Source organism: Euprymna scolopes, chromosome 2, assembly GCF_053919585.1.
Source record: "Euprymna scolopes isolate OS-2025 chromosome 2, ASM5391958v1, whole genome shotgun sequence".
Classification (NCBI taxonomy): Eukaryota; Metazoa; Mollusca; class Cephalopoda; order Sepiida; family Sepiolidae; genus Euprymna; species Euprymna scolopes.
Genome location: NC_136483.1, coordinates 125,481,235 through 125,503,601, shown reverse-complemented (window position 1 = coordinate 125,503,601; position 22,367 = coordinate 125,481,235). Strand labels below are relative to the sequence as shown.

General features: G+C 32.7%; 1 protein-coding gene across 2 annotated transcripts in view; it reads right to left on the bottom strand.

Moving 5' to 3' along the window:
• LOC145295939 (protein strawberry notch homolog 1-like) overlaps positions 1-22,367 on the bottom strand; it is a 329,531-nt gene that overhangs the window by 233,323 nt on the left and 73,841 nt on the right. For both annotated transcript variants that reach the window (XM_080141823.1, XM_080141832.1), the window contains exons 5-9: positions 20,036-20,213; positions 19,356-19,565; positions 18,862-18,946; positions 18,672-18,762; positions 14,275-14,436 (exon numbers count right to left, since the gene is read on the bottom strand). In XM_080141823.1, the coding sequence (XP_079997949.1) occupies positions 14,275-14,436; positions 18,672-18,762; positions 18,862-18,946; positions 19,356-19,565; positions 20,036-20,213 (726 nt within the window). The remainder of the gene's footprint in view (positions 1-14,274; positions 14,437-18,671; positions 18,763-18,861; positions 18,947-19,355; positions 19,566-20,035; positions 20,214-22,367) is intronic.

The window sequence follows — 22,367 nt, the reverse complement described above, 5'->3', positions numbered from 1 at the left end:
TTTTCAACATCAGACAAAAAAAATCGTAATGAAGGAATCGGAAAATTAAGGTATTTTTTAACAATGCGATTCCGATGCCTCCCAAAATACACGATTCTTACAATTAACGATTCCGATTAATCGTCCCACCACTAGTAAAAATATATATAAGAAAATGATTTTTTTATATCTTAAACTACTTAAAGTTAGAATGAAAAGGGTAGCATCAATAATTCTAGCAAGCAGTCAGTATTATGCTAGTAGAAAGTAGTAATAGTTTCAGCAAACAGTTATTAAATGTTATGTTAGTATGAATAGTTTGCCCGAGTGAAAAACTAATGAATCAATTTTGTAAAAAAGATTTTTTTTTTAAATCAATATCAAAATATATAAAAATATGTGAAATGAAGCAGAAGAACATGAAGATTATTATCACTATTCCAAAGGAATTCATTAAATATTTGGCGAGGAAATTAAAAATTTGTGTTTTTATAGTATCCCCAAAGTTTCATTAGACAATAGTAGTCGTTACAACTAACTTTGCTCTGACTCAACATTTTGTCACGTTTCACAGTTACTTGCTCGACTAATAGAACCTTAAGTTAATATACTTAAAAATCTAGTTAATTAACAGTGACTTTTAATTAATATTTAAGATGTAATCTGAGGAAGAGTTCTTTTGATTAATTCAAATTATATTGTTTTTGTCTGAAATGTGGATTTTTATTTCAGAAAATTATAGTAGATTAGAGCTAATTATAAAATACCATAGAACAGGAAAAACTTTGACATTGTTGATTATATAAGCTTACCTATATAACTAACAAAATATTGTAGGGGATTTCTGTGTGAACATGCATAAGAGAAATGTTTGGAAGTAAACACTGTTCAGCATTTAATTTCATTGAAATCCTGACCTTTTTAAGCAAGAGATCAAATCTGACATGATAGAGATGGTGCTGAAGAAAGTGAAAAATTGCAAAATGGTTAAGTCCTGGAATTGTTGCAAAAACCTTGGTTGTCAAACAATTATGTGTAAAGTAATTTTGGTAAATTTGTAGATGAACACTCGCTGTTATTCATCACCTCTAAGATTTTCTGAGTATTTATTTTAGACAAATACTTTTGATGGAAGGAAAAAATATTTTAGAATTTTAGTATAAGGAAGAGTTTCATGGATAAATATAACAAAATGATATCTCATTTCTGGACCATATTAATTTTTTAAAGAAACTAACTAATCTTTTACCATTAACCCTAAGTCTGAGTGGGAAGGACATAAAATGATATGTAATAGCATAAAAATGTAGAACCTCCCCAAAAAGAACATGCATCATTTATCTGATATAGTAAAACAGAAAAAATGGTTATCTAAGAACGATTTGAAAATGAGGGATCATTGTACATTAATAATTTATATGCAAAACTGATCAAAATTCTAAATTGTCTTTTTTTTTGTTTTGTTTTTTTAGTTTCTGTCAGGTTTTTCAAGATATTCACATGTAATCGCCTAAAAATAGAATCTTTCACAGAGGAGAATGTTAACCTACAATAAATTTTTTTTACGTTCTGACATGCAAATTTGTTTATTTTTAATATACGGCAACAGTTTAAAAAGCTTTTGTAATCAAAAACTTGCTGATTCTTTCACTTCTGATCTGGAGCATGAGGTGTAATGGGGGAAATTAGCTTGTTAATTTTAACCAAGCTTCTCTGCTTTCACTACCAATGCTCAGACCCTTTTTTAAGTTCCAGTTAAAATTCTAGGACTTAACACGAGATCTAAAATAAGACTTGTATCCAATCTAAGGTTGCTGGAAAAAAAAAAAAAAAAAAAGGATCTTTCTACTGCTGCAAAAGTATAAACTCCCGATGCAATATGTTAGCTTTGCAAAACTCAGATACATCCTAAGTTAGATGGCGTTTTCAAATTGGGGAGGTGTCGCTTAGAGCATTTTATTATTCTTTGACAGCGTTTAAAATCAACTTCATAATCTAATAGGGAAGGTGATCTCTTTACAGCCCTTTTCTCAGACAAAAAGTAAAACACCGAAAGTATTAAAATGTGCAAAAAGCACTGCCCAAAATTACAAAATAGAGAATGCAATTGCACCTTTTAAAACTGGTTGTGGATTCCAAACTGTGCTGATTGATAAAATTTAAACGTTATTCAATTCTATCCTACTGATGGTCGTCAGCAATTTAAAAGTTTGCTCAAAACTGACTCTTCAGTGCTCAAACATTGTAACGAATGTTAATAAAATACTGAGCACTTGGAAAAAGTGACTGGAACTTTTTCTGTTGAAATGAAATATTTGTGTGTTCAAATAAATAGGTTTTTATTATGCACACTTTGATTAAATTTTAGGCATTCTACTTGCATTGTTAGAAATGGCAAGTGAAACATTGTTAGCGACACTAATATTTCTTATGTCAATTTTCCTTCCATTATCCAACAATATTGGCATTTCTTTTGAAAAAATATGAAAAATAAATAATTGACAGAAACCAAGCCAAAAACCATCCAATAGCAAAAACATTTATGGTGGCCTTCTTTCCTTTAAAAGTCAACCATCACTTTCAGCATGGCATGGGGGTCCCTGCCATGCTGAAGTAGATCCCTACAGGCGAGTGATGGCACTGTTATGAATTGTTATAACTCAGAAATTTATAATTTTCTTTTTGTAAATATTGCATCATATATTTTTCATGTGATTCCTAGCATGTTTTATTAATCAATAAATATAATGTAATTATTTGTTGTTGTTAATGTTGCTGATGAATTTTAAAAAGTTTGGTATTTTCGAGGAAATAAATTTCTATCTCAACAGGAAAATATTCAATAAAATGTTTAACTGGAAAATTATTTTACTTAAAACTATCGATTAATATTAAATTTTAAAAAGGAAGATACTAGAATTTAAAAAACTATTTTATTTACACTCAAGCAGATGTGCCTTATGCACTAATAAAAATTGTAATTTTCTAGCTCTTTTTAAGATTTTAAATATTTATAAATTTTATTATAAAAAACGATTAAAAGAAATTATAATATAATTTTTTGACAGAAATAAAATTAATCGCATATATAACATAAGAAAAAATTTAAATCATGATAAAAATCTAAAATCATTAAATTATCAATCAATTTTGTAGTCACAAAAATTGATTAGATTAATTTTCATTTGCAAAAGAAAAAACAACATTGCGAAAAATCCCAAATCAACAAATTCAAATGAATAAATTTTGTCATAAAAATGATTGATAAAATATTAACTAGATAAAAATGTTTTATTTCATTAAAATTAAATAGTATACATAAATTATGTCGAATGTACAAACTTTTTATAACAAAATTTATTGATAATTTGCTGAGTGTATTTTGTAGTTGCTTTTTTTTTTTGATTGCATATTAAAATGAATCCAATCATCCTTTTTCATGACAAACTTTATTGATAATTTATTGACTTATTATTTTTCAATCCATGTTTTTTCATTTTAAAATCAAATATAATTTTAGATCAATTTATTAAATTTTTTTTTTTTAAACGAAATTTACATAATTTGCCAAGATTTATATTGATATAGTTGGATAATTTTGCATTTTTCTTGTTTTATATGCTATTGATTATATATCTTCTGTCAAAAAATTATAATCAATATAATAATTGTTTATAATGAGAACATTTATAAATATTTAAAATCTTAAAAAGTGCAAAAAAAAAAAAAAAAAAGCAAAAAAAAAAAGCCATTTTTATCAGTGCACAAAACACATCTGATTGAGTGTAAATATATGTATATAAATATATAATATTTATAGTTTTATATTAATCAATAGTTTTAAGTAAAATAATTTTCCGCGTAAACATTTTGTTGAATATTTTTCTGTTGCGACAGAAATCTTTCTCCAAAAATAATATAAATGCTTAAGCTTTTTACAAATAGCCACCCCCAAATAAAAATAGAAATATGAATAAAATAAAATATACATCAAGTGCGCTTGAGAACCAAATTACAACGCAATATTACGAAAATAAATATTTTAATTGTTTGAAATTTATACTTTAAATATATTTCGGAGTCAAACTCCATCCTGGGTCAGTCCAGCCAATCTCAGTGAGGGCTTGGAATTGATGTTCTCCAAATCTCCCGAAACTTTCAGATTCTTTTAGTACCATTGAAAGGAGTAAATCCTGAAAATTTCAGCTCAATTCCTTTTTCCGTTCAAATTTTATGGCCTTTTGAAAATTTTCATATCGCTGCAATTTTTCGGACACTGAGGATTTTCTCAATTTTGAAAGCCAATTTTCAGAAATTGTTATATTTAAAAAGGTCTGGATGAACTGCTTTCAATTATGTCCATAGAATCAGTTTAATTCATGGTTTCTAACCAAATTGAAAAAAATTTACTGAGCTAACAAAAATGACAAAATCACCCCCAAAAGTCAAATTTTGAATTTGTAAAGAGTAAGTTCTTGCTAACAATCAACCCAAAATGCTTTTAACGCTTTAAACCTCATAGTATGCTTTCAATACTTCCTCAAAAAATAAAATTTAGGTTTTGAAAACAAATAAATTTGAAATTATGAGGTACCAAATATGGCAAAAAGTCTGCAAAACTTATATTTTACAGACTTTTTTCCATTTTAGAATGGTAATAACTCAGTAACGGTTGCTCAGAACCATATAAAACTATATATTTTCTTAAAGAACACCTTGAGCTCTATTCAAAAATGTAAAATAAACCAGTTTATAAACATCCTACTAAAATCTATGGGACATCAAAAATCACAAAATTTTAAAAATTTTAACTTTCGACGAAGTTCAAAGGCCTGGAAAAAAAATGGATTCGATTTTTTGATTTTTTCAAAGAATAGACTTTCAGGTTTTAGAAAATTATCATGAGGATGGCAAACAGGGCTTTTACTCTTTAAAATGGTGCTTTCTATCATGGCACTTTTCAATATCCAAATCTGGCCTTTTCTACCATCTGCTTATAGTTTCACAATAAAAAAACAAGTTTTAATCAAAATTTTCAACACATTTTAAAGAAATGCTATATATAGTGTAGATAGAATATCTTTCATTGGACAGAGATATTAATATAATAAACTTTGATAATAAGAGTCCTAATCAAAATAACTTTCATCCGTTCCCATAGTTATTTTATCGAAACAGTAAAACCTTCCTGTGCTTCCAGTAGATGGTGTATCAACTTCACAGTACACATCTTCAATTGGAACCCAACAAACGTCATCACACTGTGGCCAATAAAACTTTTCAGAAGCTCCTTTAGGATGGAGGAATTTTACATTAACATCACCATGTTCATTTGATACATCATTCGCAACACAGAAGTACCAATCTTTATCGTACTGGCATACATAAAATCTACCTGGTTTGAGGTCTTCAATTCTCAATTTACAATTCAATTCTCCCTGATCAATTACACTTATCTGCTTCGAATGATCTGCAAAGGATGTCTTCTTCATAGTTAGACTCATGGTTGTGTTGTCAGGAATAAATTGGTGATGACTACGTGTACCTTTGAATGTACTTGATGTTGTAAATAGAGATTCAAGAAATTGAGTGTTACTAGCAACCTCCTCAGTGCTCACAAAAAAAGAGGTTATACCATCAATATCTGCTTCAGCAAACTCAAATAACTGCTTTGGTGTCAGAATTTGATTAGAGTAGGGACGTTGAAGGCTAGCATGTGCTGCTAATCTCTTGATTGTGCCACCTACGCCATCACAAGCATTCTTTCCGTGTGATGTGGCAAAGAAGTTCCATTCTGCTTGGAGATCGAAATCGGTAAAATGATACAGCAAGTTTGTCAAGTTCTTAAAGTTCTTGTATTGTGCTGCTGAACCATTGCTAAAATAGTAAACTTGTGCAAAAATGGGAATTCCTTGGTGATGTAATTCTGGTGAAAATGTTTCAAGAAGCTGAAGACAGTATTAATGTCATGAGTTTTATGATCACTAATGCAGGCATACGATTTATGAGAAAGTTTACCACTTCTATCAACATAATAAATCACAAAAGGGTGTATTGTTGCCTGTGAATTATTCCAGTGAAATCCTTGTGCAGCATCCTGGACCAAGAAGGAATAGTTCTCTGCGAAGTCTAAAACAATAACACATTCCCCAAATTGTAATCCGTCTTTTAATACTTTGAAATATTCAGCCTGTTTTTTTGAAACATAGTGGTGTTCTGTTAGCTTCTCAAACTTACTCATCAAGTTATCAATGAAATCGTCGAAATCAATTTCCTCTTTAACAATCTGACTTCTGTCAGTACTGACCAATTGTTTCATCTGGATCAAATGTTTTCAAAAGTTCACACCTAAGGAAAGACTTTAAGACAGATGGATCTGGGCAATTATCACAATGTCCCATCATACAGTTATATCTCTCGACATCGCAGACACACATTTCTATTATCTGCTTGTAATTATGTGATGAATTCATTGCTACCAACATGAGTTTTACATTTTGATGATAGGTACAGACACAAACATTGTGGGTACCTGCTGCCCCAACAGGGATGCACCATTTTGGACGCAACAGTGCAAAAGTTGAAAAAACAATTTTTTTGTTGGGGTTTTCCTTTTTAAACTGGACATGTATCTCAGAAATGTTTGATAAAAGAAGTCGCTTTTGTTTCTTCATCTTTGTCTTATCAGGAAGGCGAATGGTGACAACATCTTTCTTTCCTGGGAGCAAACGACTGATTTCCTCACTTTCATAAAATGCAATAACGGTCTCTTTAGTTTCTTGAGGAATACCAATTCTTTTTTTACGTTAAGGAATGGAAAGGATTCCTTTTTTGAGTCTTAAATTACAGCTTGAGTTGTTGAGTATTTTTGAATAGAGCTCAAGGTGTTCTTTAAGAAAATATATAGTTTTATATATATATATATATATATATATATATATATATATATCAGGAGGCCTCAAGTTTTGACAAGCTTCTGGGCTTGACCATTACTCCTGATCTTAAATGGAACACGTATATCAAATCTGTTGCCAAGGCCGCTGGAAAAATGGTGGGATCTTTCTATCGATCCAGTAGATATCTCACTGCTGATGCTATTCTCTATCTATATAAGAGCCAGGTACGTCCAAGGATGGAATACTGTTGCCACATCTGGGCAGGAGCTGCTAGAAAGAACTTGTCCTGCCTTGATAGAGTTCAAAATAGACTTCGTAGCCTCGTAGGAGATGTCCTTTTCTCCTCCTTGCAACCTCTATCTCACAGAAGAGATGTTGCGAGTTTGTCTCTGATGTATCGTTATTTTCATGGAAAGTGTTCAACTGAGCTTCAATCTATGATCCCCCCTCGCCAAACTTTCACAAGAAACACTCGTCTAGCTGTAAACACTATCAATAATTTCCCCCACTCTTTATCTGTGCCTAAACCTAAACGTAGATTCCATGAACAAAGCTTCTTTCTTAGAACTGCACGCCTGTGGAATTGTCTTCCGTTTTCCTGCTTTCCGGCTGACTACAATATGGTTTTGTTCAAGTCTAAAGTAAATAAGTTCTTGATGAGCCGTTCCATATAAGTTATTAAATTTACCAAATTTTCATTACTAATGATTACTATATTGACCAACTTCTACTGTACACTCTTTAACCCTTATCCTTGAGTGGCCTCTGGGCCTTGATAATGTGGTGTTGCCTTTGTAAAAAAAAAAAAAAAAAAAAAAAAAAAAAAATATATGGTTCTGAGCAACCGTTACTGAGTTATTACCATTCTAAAATGGAAAAAAGTCCATAAAATTCAAGTTTTGCGGACTTTTTGCCATATTTGGTACCCCATAATTTCAAATTTTGTCATTTTTGTTAGCTCCGTAAATTTTTTTCAATTTGGTTAGAAACCATGAATTAAACTGATTCTTATAGTATTCTATGGACATAATTGAAAGCAGTTCATCCAGACCTTTTTAAATATAACAATTTCTGAAAATTGGCTTTCAAAATTGAGAAAATCCTCAGTGTCGAAAAAATTTCAGCGATATGAAAATTTTCAAAAGGCCATAAAATTTGAACGGAAAAAGGAATTGAGCTGAAATTTTCAGGATTTACTCCTTTCAATGGTACTAAAAGAATCTGGAGAAAGTTTCGGGAGATTTGGAGAACATCAATTCCAAGCCCTCACTAAAATTGGCCGGACTGACCCTCCTCAGTATTTTGCTTCTTTTTTCTTCTTTTTCTTTCTTTGTTGTAAAGTTGGAAAATCTTTACTACGGACTTTTCTTTCTCCAACTTTACAACATGGCAAGAAAGAAAAAAAAATACTGAGGATTATGTTTGAATTCAAACGCTGCCTGGGTATGCCGAGTAAGGAAGCCTGAAAAAAAAAAAAAAAAAAAAGTGGTAGTAGGCAGGCAGGCTTGAGCCCATAACGTGAAGGAAAAAAAAAAAAAAAAAAAAAAAAAAAAGAAAAACAAAACATGTTTTAGCCAATGTCTCAATTGCGCAACTAGAAGTCAAAAGCGTTAAAATTAGGCATAGTCAATCCAACGGTGGAAATCACTTGCTAAAATGTTAATGAAAAAAGTGACGCCTCCTTATACAAAACTGCCCAGTTGAGGGTGCAGGAATGAATGTTTTTCGCCAATTTTTCAATACTTATCGTCCAAAGGATCGAGCTTGAAAACAATACTGATCTCGTGAAGAGTAGACGCATGTGTTGAAAATTTTTGTGAGACATAAAAAAACACACACACATTTTGCTCTTTATATATATACTAGATTATAAATTTCAAACAAGTAAAATATTTGTTTATTTTCGTAATATTGCGTTGTAATTTGGCTTTCAAGCGTACCTGGTGCATACTTTATTTTATTCTATTCAAATTAAATCAACACTTCTATAATGGAATTCACATCCTTGACGATAACATAAAAGCATTTTTTTTTTTTTTTTTTTTTTGCTAAATGGAAATTCATTGTAAAAGATTTTTTTTAAAGTGTATTTCTATTTAGGAATAATCCCTGAAGATTTTTTTTTTTAATTGCCAATTTGCTTCAACCTTAAACTGGATTTGAAAAAACAAAAAATCAACAAGTAATCAATATAATCATTTAATTAATTAAATCTTTTCCTGAGTAAAATAATTTGATAATATCTCTTCCATTAACATATTCAAATCTTAATATTTGACTCAATTATGCTCAATTTTGGAAATCTTTGATTACTCAAAATTTATGTAGGGATGGAAGGTTGCTTCCCTTAACTTTTGCTTCAGATTGTTTTACAAATAGTCTAGTCTTTGATCTTTTGAATGTTCATGACTGTAACTATGTCTTTTGGCATAACTAATAAAATTAATTTTTAATCCTGTTGTTTGAACTATTTATTCTCATCCAATGAATCCTGGCATTTCTGTTTAGGGTTCTGAAGAAAGTAATCCATATTTTATGATAAACTACCTGGATAATTTGTTTACTGTACAAATGTTCAGAAAATAATTGTAAATCCATTGAGTTATTTTGTGATAATTATGGCATGAACACATAAGCTTTGTAATTGAAATTAGATTTTCTTGCAAATCCATCTGAACTATATAAATCGTGTGTGCATGAAGGATAAATTTAACAATTTTTGATTGTGTGTTGATTATAATGGCTACACATGAAATTATGAGAATGGGCTAAAAAATGTGTTGACTTATCTTTTTACTTATCAAATATACAGTATTGTTTTGATGTCAAAAAATTCTTTCAATATTTTATTTACAATGATTATTTTAAGACTTAAAACTTTTTCATTTTAAAAATATTTTTACAGAGATTTTAAACTTTATTTTAGACATGAGGGAGGGAATAAAAACTCATTGATTAAATGCAGAGTTGGCTTTACAGTTAAATCATCATATTTAGAAATTAAAGATCACACATAAATACAAATATCAATATATAAATAATCCACCATTTTCAGATATGCGAGTAGCTAAAATAGAAAAGCCTGAATTGAGATGGGGTCCTCGTGTGTTTATGTGAGGAGAGAGCAGTAAAAAAAAAAACTTTCATAATGTGCTTGTGCTAAGTAGTAAAACATATCTATTTAAAAAGAACAGTAATGCGTGTGTATTTAACCGATAACAGAACACATAACACTGAAATTAACAGGAAATAGTAGTCATACACCAAAGATGGTTGATAATGAGTAAAATCTTTGTTTGGATGGTTAATAAAATGTACAGACATATCGGATAGTTGAAATGCAAACTGTTCATTTCAAATTGCCAACTTGTTTACTTTTTTCTGTACATGCCAAAATTAATTTCTTTAAATTGCTTAATATCAAATCTTTCTTACCTATCTCTCGATAGCTACATTGGTAGGAGATACGACAGGAGTAATAAATGTTTTGGTTTCAATTATAGCTGCTGACATCCAAGTCATTTTTTCTTTTGAAATCACTATTGGGTACAATATAATATTCAATAGAGAATTGATTCTGCCATAATAAATAACATCTGCATAGATTAAAATATATTCAAGCAAATTTTACGACCTGACAAGGTTAGACGCCCTCTGCTAGTTTAAAATAATTTGAAAAATGTTTAAGGAGTGAAATATTGAACTTGATACCTTTTTTCATTAACCTTATGTAAATTTCTTATTTACAACAGAATCTAATAGCCACAGTTTAGCTTTATTTATAGTTGAATCAATTATATTTGGAAATTTCCTAAACATCTCCAATCAGTTTCAATTAACAAAACCAATATTAAGGCAGACACAGAGTGTGCATGTGTATGTGGGTGCGTAGGGCCTCGGAGATAGGAAAGGATCCTTTGGTGAAACTCTTACCCCCTCCATGAATCATTGAAGTCTTAGCCTTTATAGCAAAATCAGAATTTTCAAAGAGAATTGTCTTAAAAGGAAAAAGAAAGCTAATGGAAGACAAGATGCATAGAAAAAACAGTAAAAAAGATAAAACAGAAAAATGGAAGGGAGAGTAATAAATTTCAATCAAATAGTGATAAAAATGAGGATAGGCTTGAACAATTTGGCAAAAATTAGTCTTTTTGTATTAGAAAAAATAAGATTTTTATTTTAGAAAGGTGGAATTTTGCTCCAACACAAAACTCAATTTTATAATAGATGAAAACCAGTAATTTTCTAAGTTCTTAGCGACGTTAATTATCTTTTTTCATTTTGTTCAAGCTAGGGACGAGACATTCTTACCCGATGCCAGACATTCAATCGCTATATCATATATTCAAACCAAGAAGTCCCTTTAAGTGCAGTTGTTTGAATCTCTATTGCACTTTGTTCACAGCGTATATTTACCAAGTAGTTTTTGAAATTCTTTTTGTGAGTTCAGTTACTGGAATGATAGAGATTCTAGTTTCTTTTCATGTCATGCATGAAACGTTGGTATTTTGTTATCCCTCTCAGCTCTATTTAACCCAGCATCATTGTGGACACTAACTTATAAGGTTGCTTCTTTCTCCTTATCCTGTATCATTATGTGAGGTTTAATAGTTCTGTTTTCTAGGTACATAGCTGTAGGAATTGCATAGTCAGTTTTCTTTCTAGTATATTTTCCCAGGACTTGCTGCTGCATTCAATATTCAATTTATTACAGATTATCCAAAGAAGATATTTACACATAGCATTGTTACATTGTATAGCAGCTGTTCCTCCAGCAAAACCTTACAGGTGGCTCACACTACTTCTGTGTGAACCACTTGCAGTTGTCATTGCTGAAACCACTCTTTTCAAAAGCATTGGTCATCAATCCTTGATTTTGGGCAGCTGTTATAATCCTCTCCTGATTATAGAGTAATGATTCTCTTTTCAGCCAGTCTTATTTCTAGAAAATACTTGGCATCTGTTGATTGGTTGATTCTTCCAATTTTTTGCAATATTCTTGGTATATTTTTGGCAACTTTTTGGTGCTATTTCCATGTTTTCTGATTTTGTCTCATTTGTAAGACAGTCATGTTTGCGATGGAGGTTGTTTTGCTAGCTCTTGTTTCATGGTGTTGGTGCACCATTTTGAGGTTTGGATTTTGGGAGCTCATCAGATATTGCTCAGTGCTCACAATTGTTGCATGATGCTGATGGTCAATTTCTGAGAAACCCATACCTCATAATCCTCTGGGCAGATACAGGTTAGGTGAATACATGTTTCTCTATGTTATGTACAGTATTAAAATTTTCTGCAGTTTAGCGTCTAATTTATGTCCTTTTGTGACCAGTCAACGATGACAAAACTGTATGTTATCAAAGGCATGGTTACTTGATTAAGAGTTATCTTGTTTTTGTTTGTTTTACAGATTTTCCTTACATATTGACTACCAATTTTTTCTCTCATCTTGGTATGCTGAACTGAATCATTCTTTTCTATGCTAAGGCATTTGTATTTTTGCATCTCTTCTATGTCTATGATGTCAGTGTCTTTATCAAGACATGTTTTCTATTTGGACTTTTTAGCTTGATTCCAATATGTCTGGAGAAGTTATGTCCAACATCGACTTAAGTCAGCGTCTGAGCTGGCACACAGTTTCAAGTTATCCATGAAGAGCAGGTAATGGTGTCTCTGGCTCAGATTATAGGCATTCTGGTTTTTATTAACTAACTTGCTTAATAAATCTATTGCCAGGCAGAAGAGTAAAGGAGATAGGCATGAGATGATCCACTTGCATGATTCTTCTGATCTTGACATTAAGGATTTTTACGGTTCCATTAGTGTGGCTTAATGCTATGGTTGTTTGCCAGATTTTTATATGTACATCCATGGTCTCTTTGATTACTGGATGGATGTTATATAAATCAAGACACCACAGTAACCAGGTATGGTGCACACTATCATATGCCTTTTCGTAATCAATCCAACCTGTGCTTAGTTTCCTCTGCCTCTATTTAGTTAAGGATGGTCATATTAATCAACTGCCTAAATGCTTCTCCCAGCACATTCTTTTTCCAGGTATTCTCCAGAGAAGAGGTAGATGCTGTCTGCAACGAGACCAGTGGATAACTGTTGGTGTCATGGGAACAGATAGTATCAATGGATCAACAAACGATTGGTGGTATGGTTCTGCCTGTGTCCTTCAGGTGGTAAGTGGTCAATTATCAGAATTGTGACTGTGTTTTTCCGGGGTGGGTGGGGGGGACTATCTTTATTTCTGGGAACTAATACTTCTCTCATGTACTCCACCTCGGCCTCATTAAAAATCTTCAGACTGTTGTGTCGCTGACAAGTTATTTTTTTGGGGTGGAACATTATTTTTGCCAGGACAGAAGTGGAAGAATATTTCCACCTAAGTCTTTGTCTGGCATGTTTTGTTCAGGCATATTCCATAACAGTATTCACTTTTCTTCACTTTCTATTTAAATTCTTGCCTTTGAATAGTCTCCTCTCCCCTGATTGGAAGGTAGTCATTTTCTGCCTCGGCTGTGCTTTTAATAAAATAGTGATCTTAGTCAGGCAACCAGTGTATTCTTTTTCTTTTCAGGGAGGTTTATTTTATTTTCTCAGTCAGGATTTGAGTGAACAGTGGAACAAAAAAGCCAACCTTCTTTTGAGCAACAGTCTATGACGTGGCTTTTAAGCCTCTTATTTCCTAAATTTTTGTAGGCAAACATAATGGCGATAGATAGGGGGTCAGGACCTTTGGTATCAAGGCCTGATGGCTGACCCTTGGTTGTCCTTTATCATGGCTAGAGTATTACTTCCAGAAACTAGGTATACAACATTGTTAGCCTCTTCCCATCTGGAATATAAACAGGTTAAGGGGCCTTGTTTCTGTTTTTTTAAATATTTTTTTAGCCTACAAATATGCGATTTTATTTTTGTTCATATTTTTATATGTCTCCACATGTCAACGACTTCTTATTTATTATTTAAAGTTGCTCTTCTCCACAACCAGGGGGACATGCTGGATGGCTTGAGGAGATAGCATATCATTTTTTTAATATGTGGTCAGGGTTTGTGACAAACCCCGATACAGAGAGGCTGAAGATGGTTTCTAGTAGGCATCCAAGTTCTCTCATGTAGTAGTAATTCTGTAATCTGTTCAGTGTTTTCTATAAGATGATATAGTATGGCAACAACATTAGCATGTAAAAAACTGACTGACATAATTTTAGAAATGGATAAAAAACACCCAAGGGTCCTCAGTGAACAGCAAAGAACAAAAGATATCTACTATAACTTGAAAACATTGATCACTCCTGAACATGCCAGCAGATAAGATTAAGCTAAGGCCTGTAACCTCAACAGAAAGTGGATAAAATTTACATTTTTTTTTTTAACAAAAAAGGATACCACACCATCAAAATCTTCTCCACACCATCTCATGAGTTGTTTCAACCGGGTTTTGTATTTTCCATCTGACTGGCTTTCACCAATCAGGGAGGAGTAAGTGGCAAAAATCACGCCCTTTTTAACACTGCCATTTTCTTTAGAGGAGATTTTGGCATACTTGAACTGTAAAAAAAAAAAAAAAAAGAAAAAAAAAGTGAATAAATCATTAACATCGGCTTACATCATAAATATTTCATAATGAAAGGAGGAAAAGACAATAGCATGTTTATTAAGAATCCAGAACAAGTGATTTTTCTGACAAAGGGAGAAGAAAAATCTGTATTCTAGGTCGGCAGTACTTTCACGTGAGCTGTCAGAAATTTTCTGTTTCTATTTCTATCCTTGCAGCTATGTCATTAATAAGTGTGCTGGAGATAAACGTTTTACTGGGCTGACGTTATCAGTCTGATAGTCAAAGACTCGAACCTTGGACTAACTACTAAGGCGGCTGCCCTATCAGCAGATGCAAAGTACTGGGGCTACTGTATTGATATTTGGTGAATGGATCCTCGACGATGCAGTAGCTTCTGGTGGGGGCTACTCTATGCCATATTAGTGGTTAATTGTTACAGCTTTACCATATGTGCTACAAAAAAAAATTTCTTCACTTCCTTTTCTACCTAACTTTCCCCTCTCTACCTGCTTTAACCAAGTCGGTCAACCTATTCCACAAATCCTAAAACTCCATCATGAAAGTCTCCAGAAAAATTAAATCCAGACCCACAGCTTTCAACATAGGCCCATGTTCACAACCTTCCCATGGTTGAAATCTAATTACAGGAGACCAAACTAGACCTATTCTTCCTAAGTAAAACTGGCACTGGACCAACTATTTTCCTAGATGAGTTTGTAATTGCAGGATATTCTTCCAAGATTGCCATGTGTATGGAAAATGTGCCTACAGAGATGGCTTTCCATGTAGTAGAAACATCTCCAGAGAAGTCCTTAAATTACCCTATATGTGCTTTCAGATTGCACTTGCTCATATCACTGCATTTATATTTGACTTCTATTGTCTCCATAATAGCGGAGTTATTATCTTTAGGAGCAGATCTGAGAAAATTGACCATATTCTGTCTGCTCATTCTTTGGCTAACATTTATGTCTGTGGATGTAATAAGTCCTCCAACATAACTCTCCATTGTATAGTATATTGATACTCTATGGCTGACGGGGATAGTTTTTGTACATTTATATCAGATCTACCTCTGCGTTTCATGTTTTAAAAGAACATGTCCTCTATAGAATCAGACCTGACGGAATGGTTAATTGTAGATATAGACCGCTTCATACTCTCCAAAAAATTCCAGCAAAAACCTAACAACCAGCCATGTTTCTCTCCAGAATGTGCTGTTGCCATTGTGCACAGAAATTACTATTTCCATTGCTTCCAATGTAATAGATGTACTGAGACTAAAGCCACTTTCAGGACTTCCAGCAACCACTGTAAAAGAGTAATAAAGAATGTGAGAGAGTTGTATGCTCAGTCCGTCAAGTCCAAAGTAGCTGAACAGCAGCTTGATTCCTATCATGTTTGGCAAATAACAAACAGGGTCCTAAATCATCCATGGACCTGCGGTAATCTCGTTAGCATCAGACAAAGCCAAAATCTTTGCAGCTACATATGTGATCAGGGCAGCAAAACTCGCGCATTTTCTCCTGTATTAGAAAACATGCTATACGGCATACAAATATCTATGTGTAATGTTTCCAAGATAATCAAAAACTTTGATTCCAGTAAAACAATTGGCCTTGATGGCATTCCCATTAAAGTGCTCAAAAAGCTTCAACCAGAACTAGCTCCCATATTTACAAAGTTATTTAAGCATTGTCTTAAAGAGAATTGCTTCCCAACACTCTGGAAAACCTTATCAGTATATCTTGTATTAAAAAATTCAGGTGTGTCATCACTCTTAGTCTCTTGTGCATCATGAGTAAGTTGCTGGAATCTGTTAAGAGAAATAGTCAACTACCTCAGTGACATGTAATATGGTTTCTGTTCTGCTAGATCTGCAGCAGATGTGCTAAGTTATATCTCACAGGATTAGCGAATCTTTCAACAGAGGCTTCCTTTCTAGGGCAATTGCCCATGACATATCAAAGGCCTTTGATAAGGTATGGCATAAAGGTCTACTTCAAAAAATCTCCAGTTACAGTATAGCTGGAAATGTCTTTTCAATTATTAAATCATTTCTCCGATAGGTTAATAAGAGCAGTGGTTGATAGGCAGAAATCAGAAGCTCACAGTATTAATGCTAGAATACCTCAGGAGTCCATACTTAACCCAACTCTTTTCCTGATCTACAACAATGATCTCCCAAATCACATTCCAAGATCATTCGTAGACATTTATACTGATGTTACTATCATCTATACCAACACTTCGCTGTAAACAACGAAGTTCTCTGTGATTCTCTCTCCTTTGATCTTGAGCATGTGGTGCAATGGGAAAAGAGGTGACTAGTTAATTCTTATGTATCTAAAACCAAGTTTCTATTTTTTAGATCATTTTCCTGCTTTCCAACTGACTATAATGTAATTGTCTTCAAACAACGGAAATAAAATAAAAATCTATGTCTGCATCATTTCTTTTTTAACAAAAGTTTTTATTTCATGTTACTCTCCCATCTCGACATCACTTTAAGTCTCACTTTCACATGTCCATCTGACTCTTGTTTTTCCTTCCTTTGACCGCATGCCTGTCACAGCCAGTGTTCTCATCCTCGACTTTACACATCCATTTCCCCATTTTTTTTTTCTTTCTTCTAGCACACTTCCTTAATTTGCATATCTTTTTTTTTGGCAACTGCTCTTAATCTCTTTGCAAGGCAGCCATCGTTTGCTGCTGCTGCTGATACTTTCGCACGCATTCATCTGCACTATGGTACAAACCCAGGACTGTATCCTGCTCAACTATATCTCCAATAGTATACATGCAGCACTCTAGATCCAAATATACATGTACAGTGAAACTTTAATATCCACAACACTAATTGGCTCAATTTTTCAAACTATACAGATGCAGTTGATATCAGCACATATAGTTTATCTTGTTGCCTCTCACAGATTGTTTGTCACCTTCTCCAACTGGCTCTCAGATGGTGAGAATCAGCAAGCTTCACTTCCTGATCTATTTCTGTCTACAGTTCCCCAAACTAATGTAACAAATGCCTATAGTCCACTTGGGAACACTGATCACCTTATGCTATCTATATATTGACTATGACTATATATCTAGAAAAATGAAATTGTGTGTGTACATTTCCTTACCAAACTACTCTCAATTTTCAGTCTACAAATTCGATATTTGACATAACGGGGTATTGGATTTGGGAAAAAATTTTTTAACCAGTTTTCGGTCAGAAATTTGGCTGTCAAAGCGTCAAAGTTCAACGATTTGATCTTTGCAAACTCTACCAAACTCCTCCTCCAATTTTGGACCTAAACACTTGAAACTTTAGATGTAGGTTACCTGGACATGAGTCAAACATATATATATATATATATATATATGCATGCACATACAGTTATGAACAGTACATAGGGCCCGAGCAAAGCTAGGCTGAACTGCTAGTGTATATATATATATATATATATATCACTAAATCTTCAATTCAAAGTTGAAGAGTCATTGCTCAAAATGACAACGACCTTCAAAAAGACTGATTTGGAATCCATCAAAGATGTCCTATGAAGTAAAATATGTTTTCTCGCTACTGAACACTGAAAATAAGGTAATTGAATGGGCCAAAAGACATTGAAGCACATGTTTCCATGTGGAAATTCTATAGCAAGTCCCACTTTCTCTAATAGTTTGTTTTAACCTGTGCAGATGCTATTGCACATAGGCAACAAAAGTTCAGCCAATTTAGCTGCTATAAGTTAGATACAAATAGGTAAAAATTTCTAACATCTAGAAATACGTATAATCACAGCTGCAGCCAAAAGAAGGTACATGGAGATGAACACAGTTACAGAAATTAGGATCTCACAATTTCTGAAAAGTTATAGTCTGGTGAATAATGAAAAGTCAACAATTTCTCCACTTATTCAATCACCATAATTTGTCAGCGTTCACTATGCTTTAATATCATAGAAAGGAAAAATCAACCAAGTGATAAAATTTGACCAAAGCAAAATATTCCCTTAAAATTGTATTGAAAATAATATAATTTCTTCAAGAGGGTTTGTTATAATCCCCTTCAGAATTCTTTGAATATTTTATATCCTAGAAAGTATCAAAATATATGTAAACTAGGATTAAAACATTCAAGCTAAATACAAATGCTATTAGTTTTTTGTTATGAGAAACTAGACACACATTCACATATATATAAAAAATCAAAATGATAACTTACTTTGTTTAACGCATGGACATCTATTTTCCCTGCCCCAATATCTTTGAGATCTCGCTCAGCATCAACTTTCAAGTCATTAGAAACACTGAACCTGTTAAAAAAAAAAGGTAAACTATAAACTACTGAACAAAAACATGCACAGTCAAGTTGCAATAATCAAAAACAATTTCAACAAGAAAGAAAAGAATACCATAAGGCCCGTTTTCGCCCTTGTAAATAATTTTCAAATATGATACCAGCTACTGTTCGTCCTTTGCCCACACCGGCACCATCACCTAAATACAAAAGGAAAAAAAAAAAAAAAAAAAAAATGAAAAATAAAAGCAGTAATGGAGATGCTGGAGTGTTTGTGATAATTGTTCCAGGGACTGAAATAAGAGTTTGTTATCTTAAAACAGATTACAGTGCTGAATGATTTTTTCTTTTTAGCTATATCTTTACCCCTAATGAGTAGAGAGTTAGAAATTTTGTAGTAAAAAAAAATAAAATAAAAATAAAAAAGTCGTCAGATTTTAAACCAATCTCAAGAGTCAGAATCTTTTCAGTTGATTCGCCACTTTAGAATTGGAAAATTAAAAGTGTCAATTTTTGAAAGTCTTATTTGACCCTAAAATCAATAGCTAGAAACCCCATCACCACAACTAATTAACTTGTACAAATACAATGAAAAAAATAAACACTTGCCAATAAGAAATCCTGCTCTGTCACCACATGGCATGATTGTTTCATGACGTTGGCATGCATAAGTGATGGATTCTAACTGCAAGGCAGACAGTTGGCCAGAGTCAATGGTCGTTTCAGGAAGGTTCAAAGTGTATCGGACATTTGGCGGCTCCACACTGGACAATGAACTGGATTCGACAACAGCATCAGGATGCTTTTCTCCAATACGTACTGAAAAAAATAAATAAATATAGACAATTAAATAGTTTTTTTTGTTTTTTTTTAAACCAATAACCTGAACAAGGAGCTATTAGTTTTTAAATAGGTCAACATTTAGTATTTGAAAAGTCAAATTTTGAAGATGGCAGTTTTAATTTTCTTCCATATAAACCATGTGTGACATTGTTGTTTGGTTGAAAATGACAGTAGAAAACACTTGCACACAAAGTATTAATAAGATTCAAATAGAAAAGTAACATTTTGTGCTGTTGTACTTTCAAAACTCATGTTTGAAGAAAAATTAAAACAAATTGTTTTATCAAAATGCACAAAAATTATTTAAACTGAAAGACAAACTCATTTCTAGCTGTACTTTAAAGTTGTGTCCTTAAAAAATAAAAATCTCGCAAAATACGCACACCTCAGGTACACTTTTTGAAAATGATTATGTAAGTAAAAAACTAAGGATAAAAATAAATTACGTTTTGTAGGCATATATTCAGAATATGTTTCAGCTTGGCCAAGTTCTTGAATTTCCTCTTCAACTTCCTCTTCCTCCTCTGGTATGTGGTGATGGTGGTGATGGTGGTGGTGATGGTGATGGTGATGCTGCTGCTGCTGCTGCTGCTGTACACGGTGGGGTACACTGATGCCTGGACTCTACCAATTGGTAAATGTGAGAAAGAATAAATTCAAGTTGAATTTGAATAAAAATAAAGAAAAGCGCCTTATTCATGGAACAACAGAACCTATATTCATTTAAATATGCATCATTGCTTTTGGATTTATCAAAATCATTAATCAGTTTTTTGAATGAATGGCATATCTCTGGAAAATATGTCTAGATTTAAGAGCAAAAACATTTTTGTTGCAAAATATATGTGAATGTATGTTTTCATTTGAAAGTACTGTACATACGGGTGACCCAAAAAGCGGACCCCGTGTACACTTTATGTGATACTCCATTATTTATTCACCGATTGCCTTTATTTTACAGGACATGGCAGAATCAACGACCATGAGTACACTAAGACCCCAGTGGGAACTGGGACAAAAAATTCACTGTGTTAAATTTTACTCCAAGACAAGCTCGTTTAAGAAAACCCAGGACAGTTTCATGAGTCAGTTCGAATGTGAAAAGTCTCCATCCAAAAGCAGAATTCAGAACTGGGTGGACCATTTCGAGAGGTATGGGACCATGGAGAACCTTAACGCTGCCAGAGAGAACCGTCCAAGCCACTCGGGATGTCCCAAGAAGCGAACAGTTGAGCTGGTTGAAAGAGTGAGAGAGTCTTAACCTCCTTTGGACCTCAGATGAAGCCCACTTCCATCTTGATGGAAAGTCGAACTCCAAGACAAATGTCTTCTGGGGATCCTCCAGACCCAATTAAGTAGCCACCAATCCCCTGTACTCTCCTGTGCATGGTGTGGGCTGCAATCTCGGCCAGAGGCATCATCAGACCAATCTTCATCGAAGAATCTGGCACATTACTGGAAGTGTTCAATACAAAGTAGATTGTTATGATAATAATCATGGAATTTTGAATAGCTACACAAACGTAATGTATTTCAATATAATATTTCTTCAGACCACGGAAGAATAACAATTGTGTAAATATTCATGTTATATTTTATACTAGAAGGAAGACCTGATATTAGAGATTAAACGATGATCACTACTAAGTACTTTTTCAATAGACTTGTAGCATCATAGTTTTTGTTTTTGCCTTTTGTTTCATCTCTTAATATATAGTCAGTAGAAGCTGAAATGAATTAGTATCTTATACATATGGTTTTATTTTATTAACATTGAATATATTATACATTATTTGAAGTTTGAAGGGAGTTCTGTTTTCATGGGTAACTTGGGAATGGGGATGCAGATATTCAGCACACAGAGAGAAATAGTTTCATTGTTTTTCCTGGAGAATTTTATGATATTTCATCAAAATAGGATATTTTGAAGCTTTAAATGAGATTGTTACCCACTCCACCCTAGAAGGTTAGGAAGGGGACTTTGAAATTTTAGACTATTTTCATAGTCTTCCCCCAGCAAATTTTGTATATAGACTTAAATTTCATAAAAAACAAACAAACAAAAAACAATATATATGTCACAGGTTTCACAGGGTTCTGTCCTTGTAGATCCCTTAGAGAACACTTCCATTGTCTTCCCTGGTTAATTTTCCATAACACACTTATATTTTATGTAGATTATCTAACCTTAGATATAGAGAACATAATGTTGAGTGTTAGAAACATCTAAACAGTTAAAATGACTCTCCCTTTTGCTTAGTTCTGTTTCAATATCCTCATTATCTTCTCATAACTGGTTTAAAATATATAAATATTCTAAATAATTAATTTCTGAGAGCCTTTTGAATAATATACACAAAATATTAAGCTTACCACATGGCTTAATTGAATAGTAGTGTTATATTTTGAATTTATTTTTCTACTTTTTGTCAGATTTTATCCAACTCAATCTGACACTTTACTCACTAGCCTATCGTTTCTTAAATTCTTACTCTAACCTATAATTCATACAAATATATAGTGTCCATTAATATATTTCCTGTAAATAATATTTCATCATGCAAAATACAAGCAAAAATATTCAATAATTCTGAGATTAAGTTATGCTTAAAAAAATTCCATCTAAATTCTTCTAGTTAACCATAAATTGCAATTAACTGAAAAACTCACTCATCTCTCAATTAGCTTTACAATTCTCTTTTCCTCATTGTCTTGGTTTAACTATTTTTGAATTGTTTTTAATGAGATTGTAAACATGCATGAAAACTAGATAGCAAA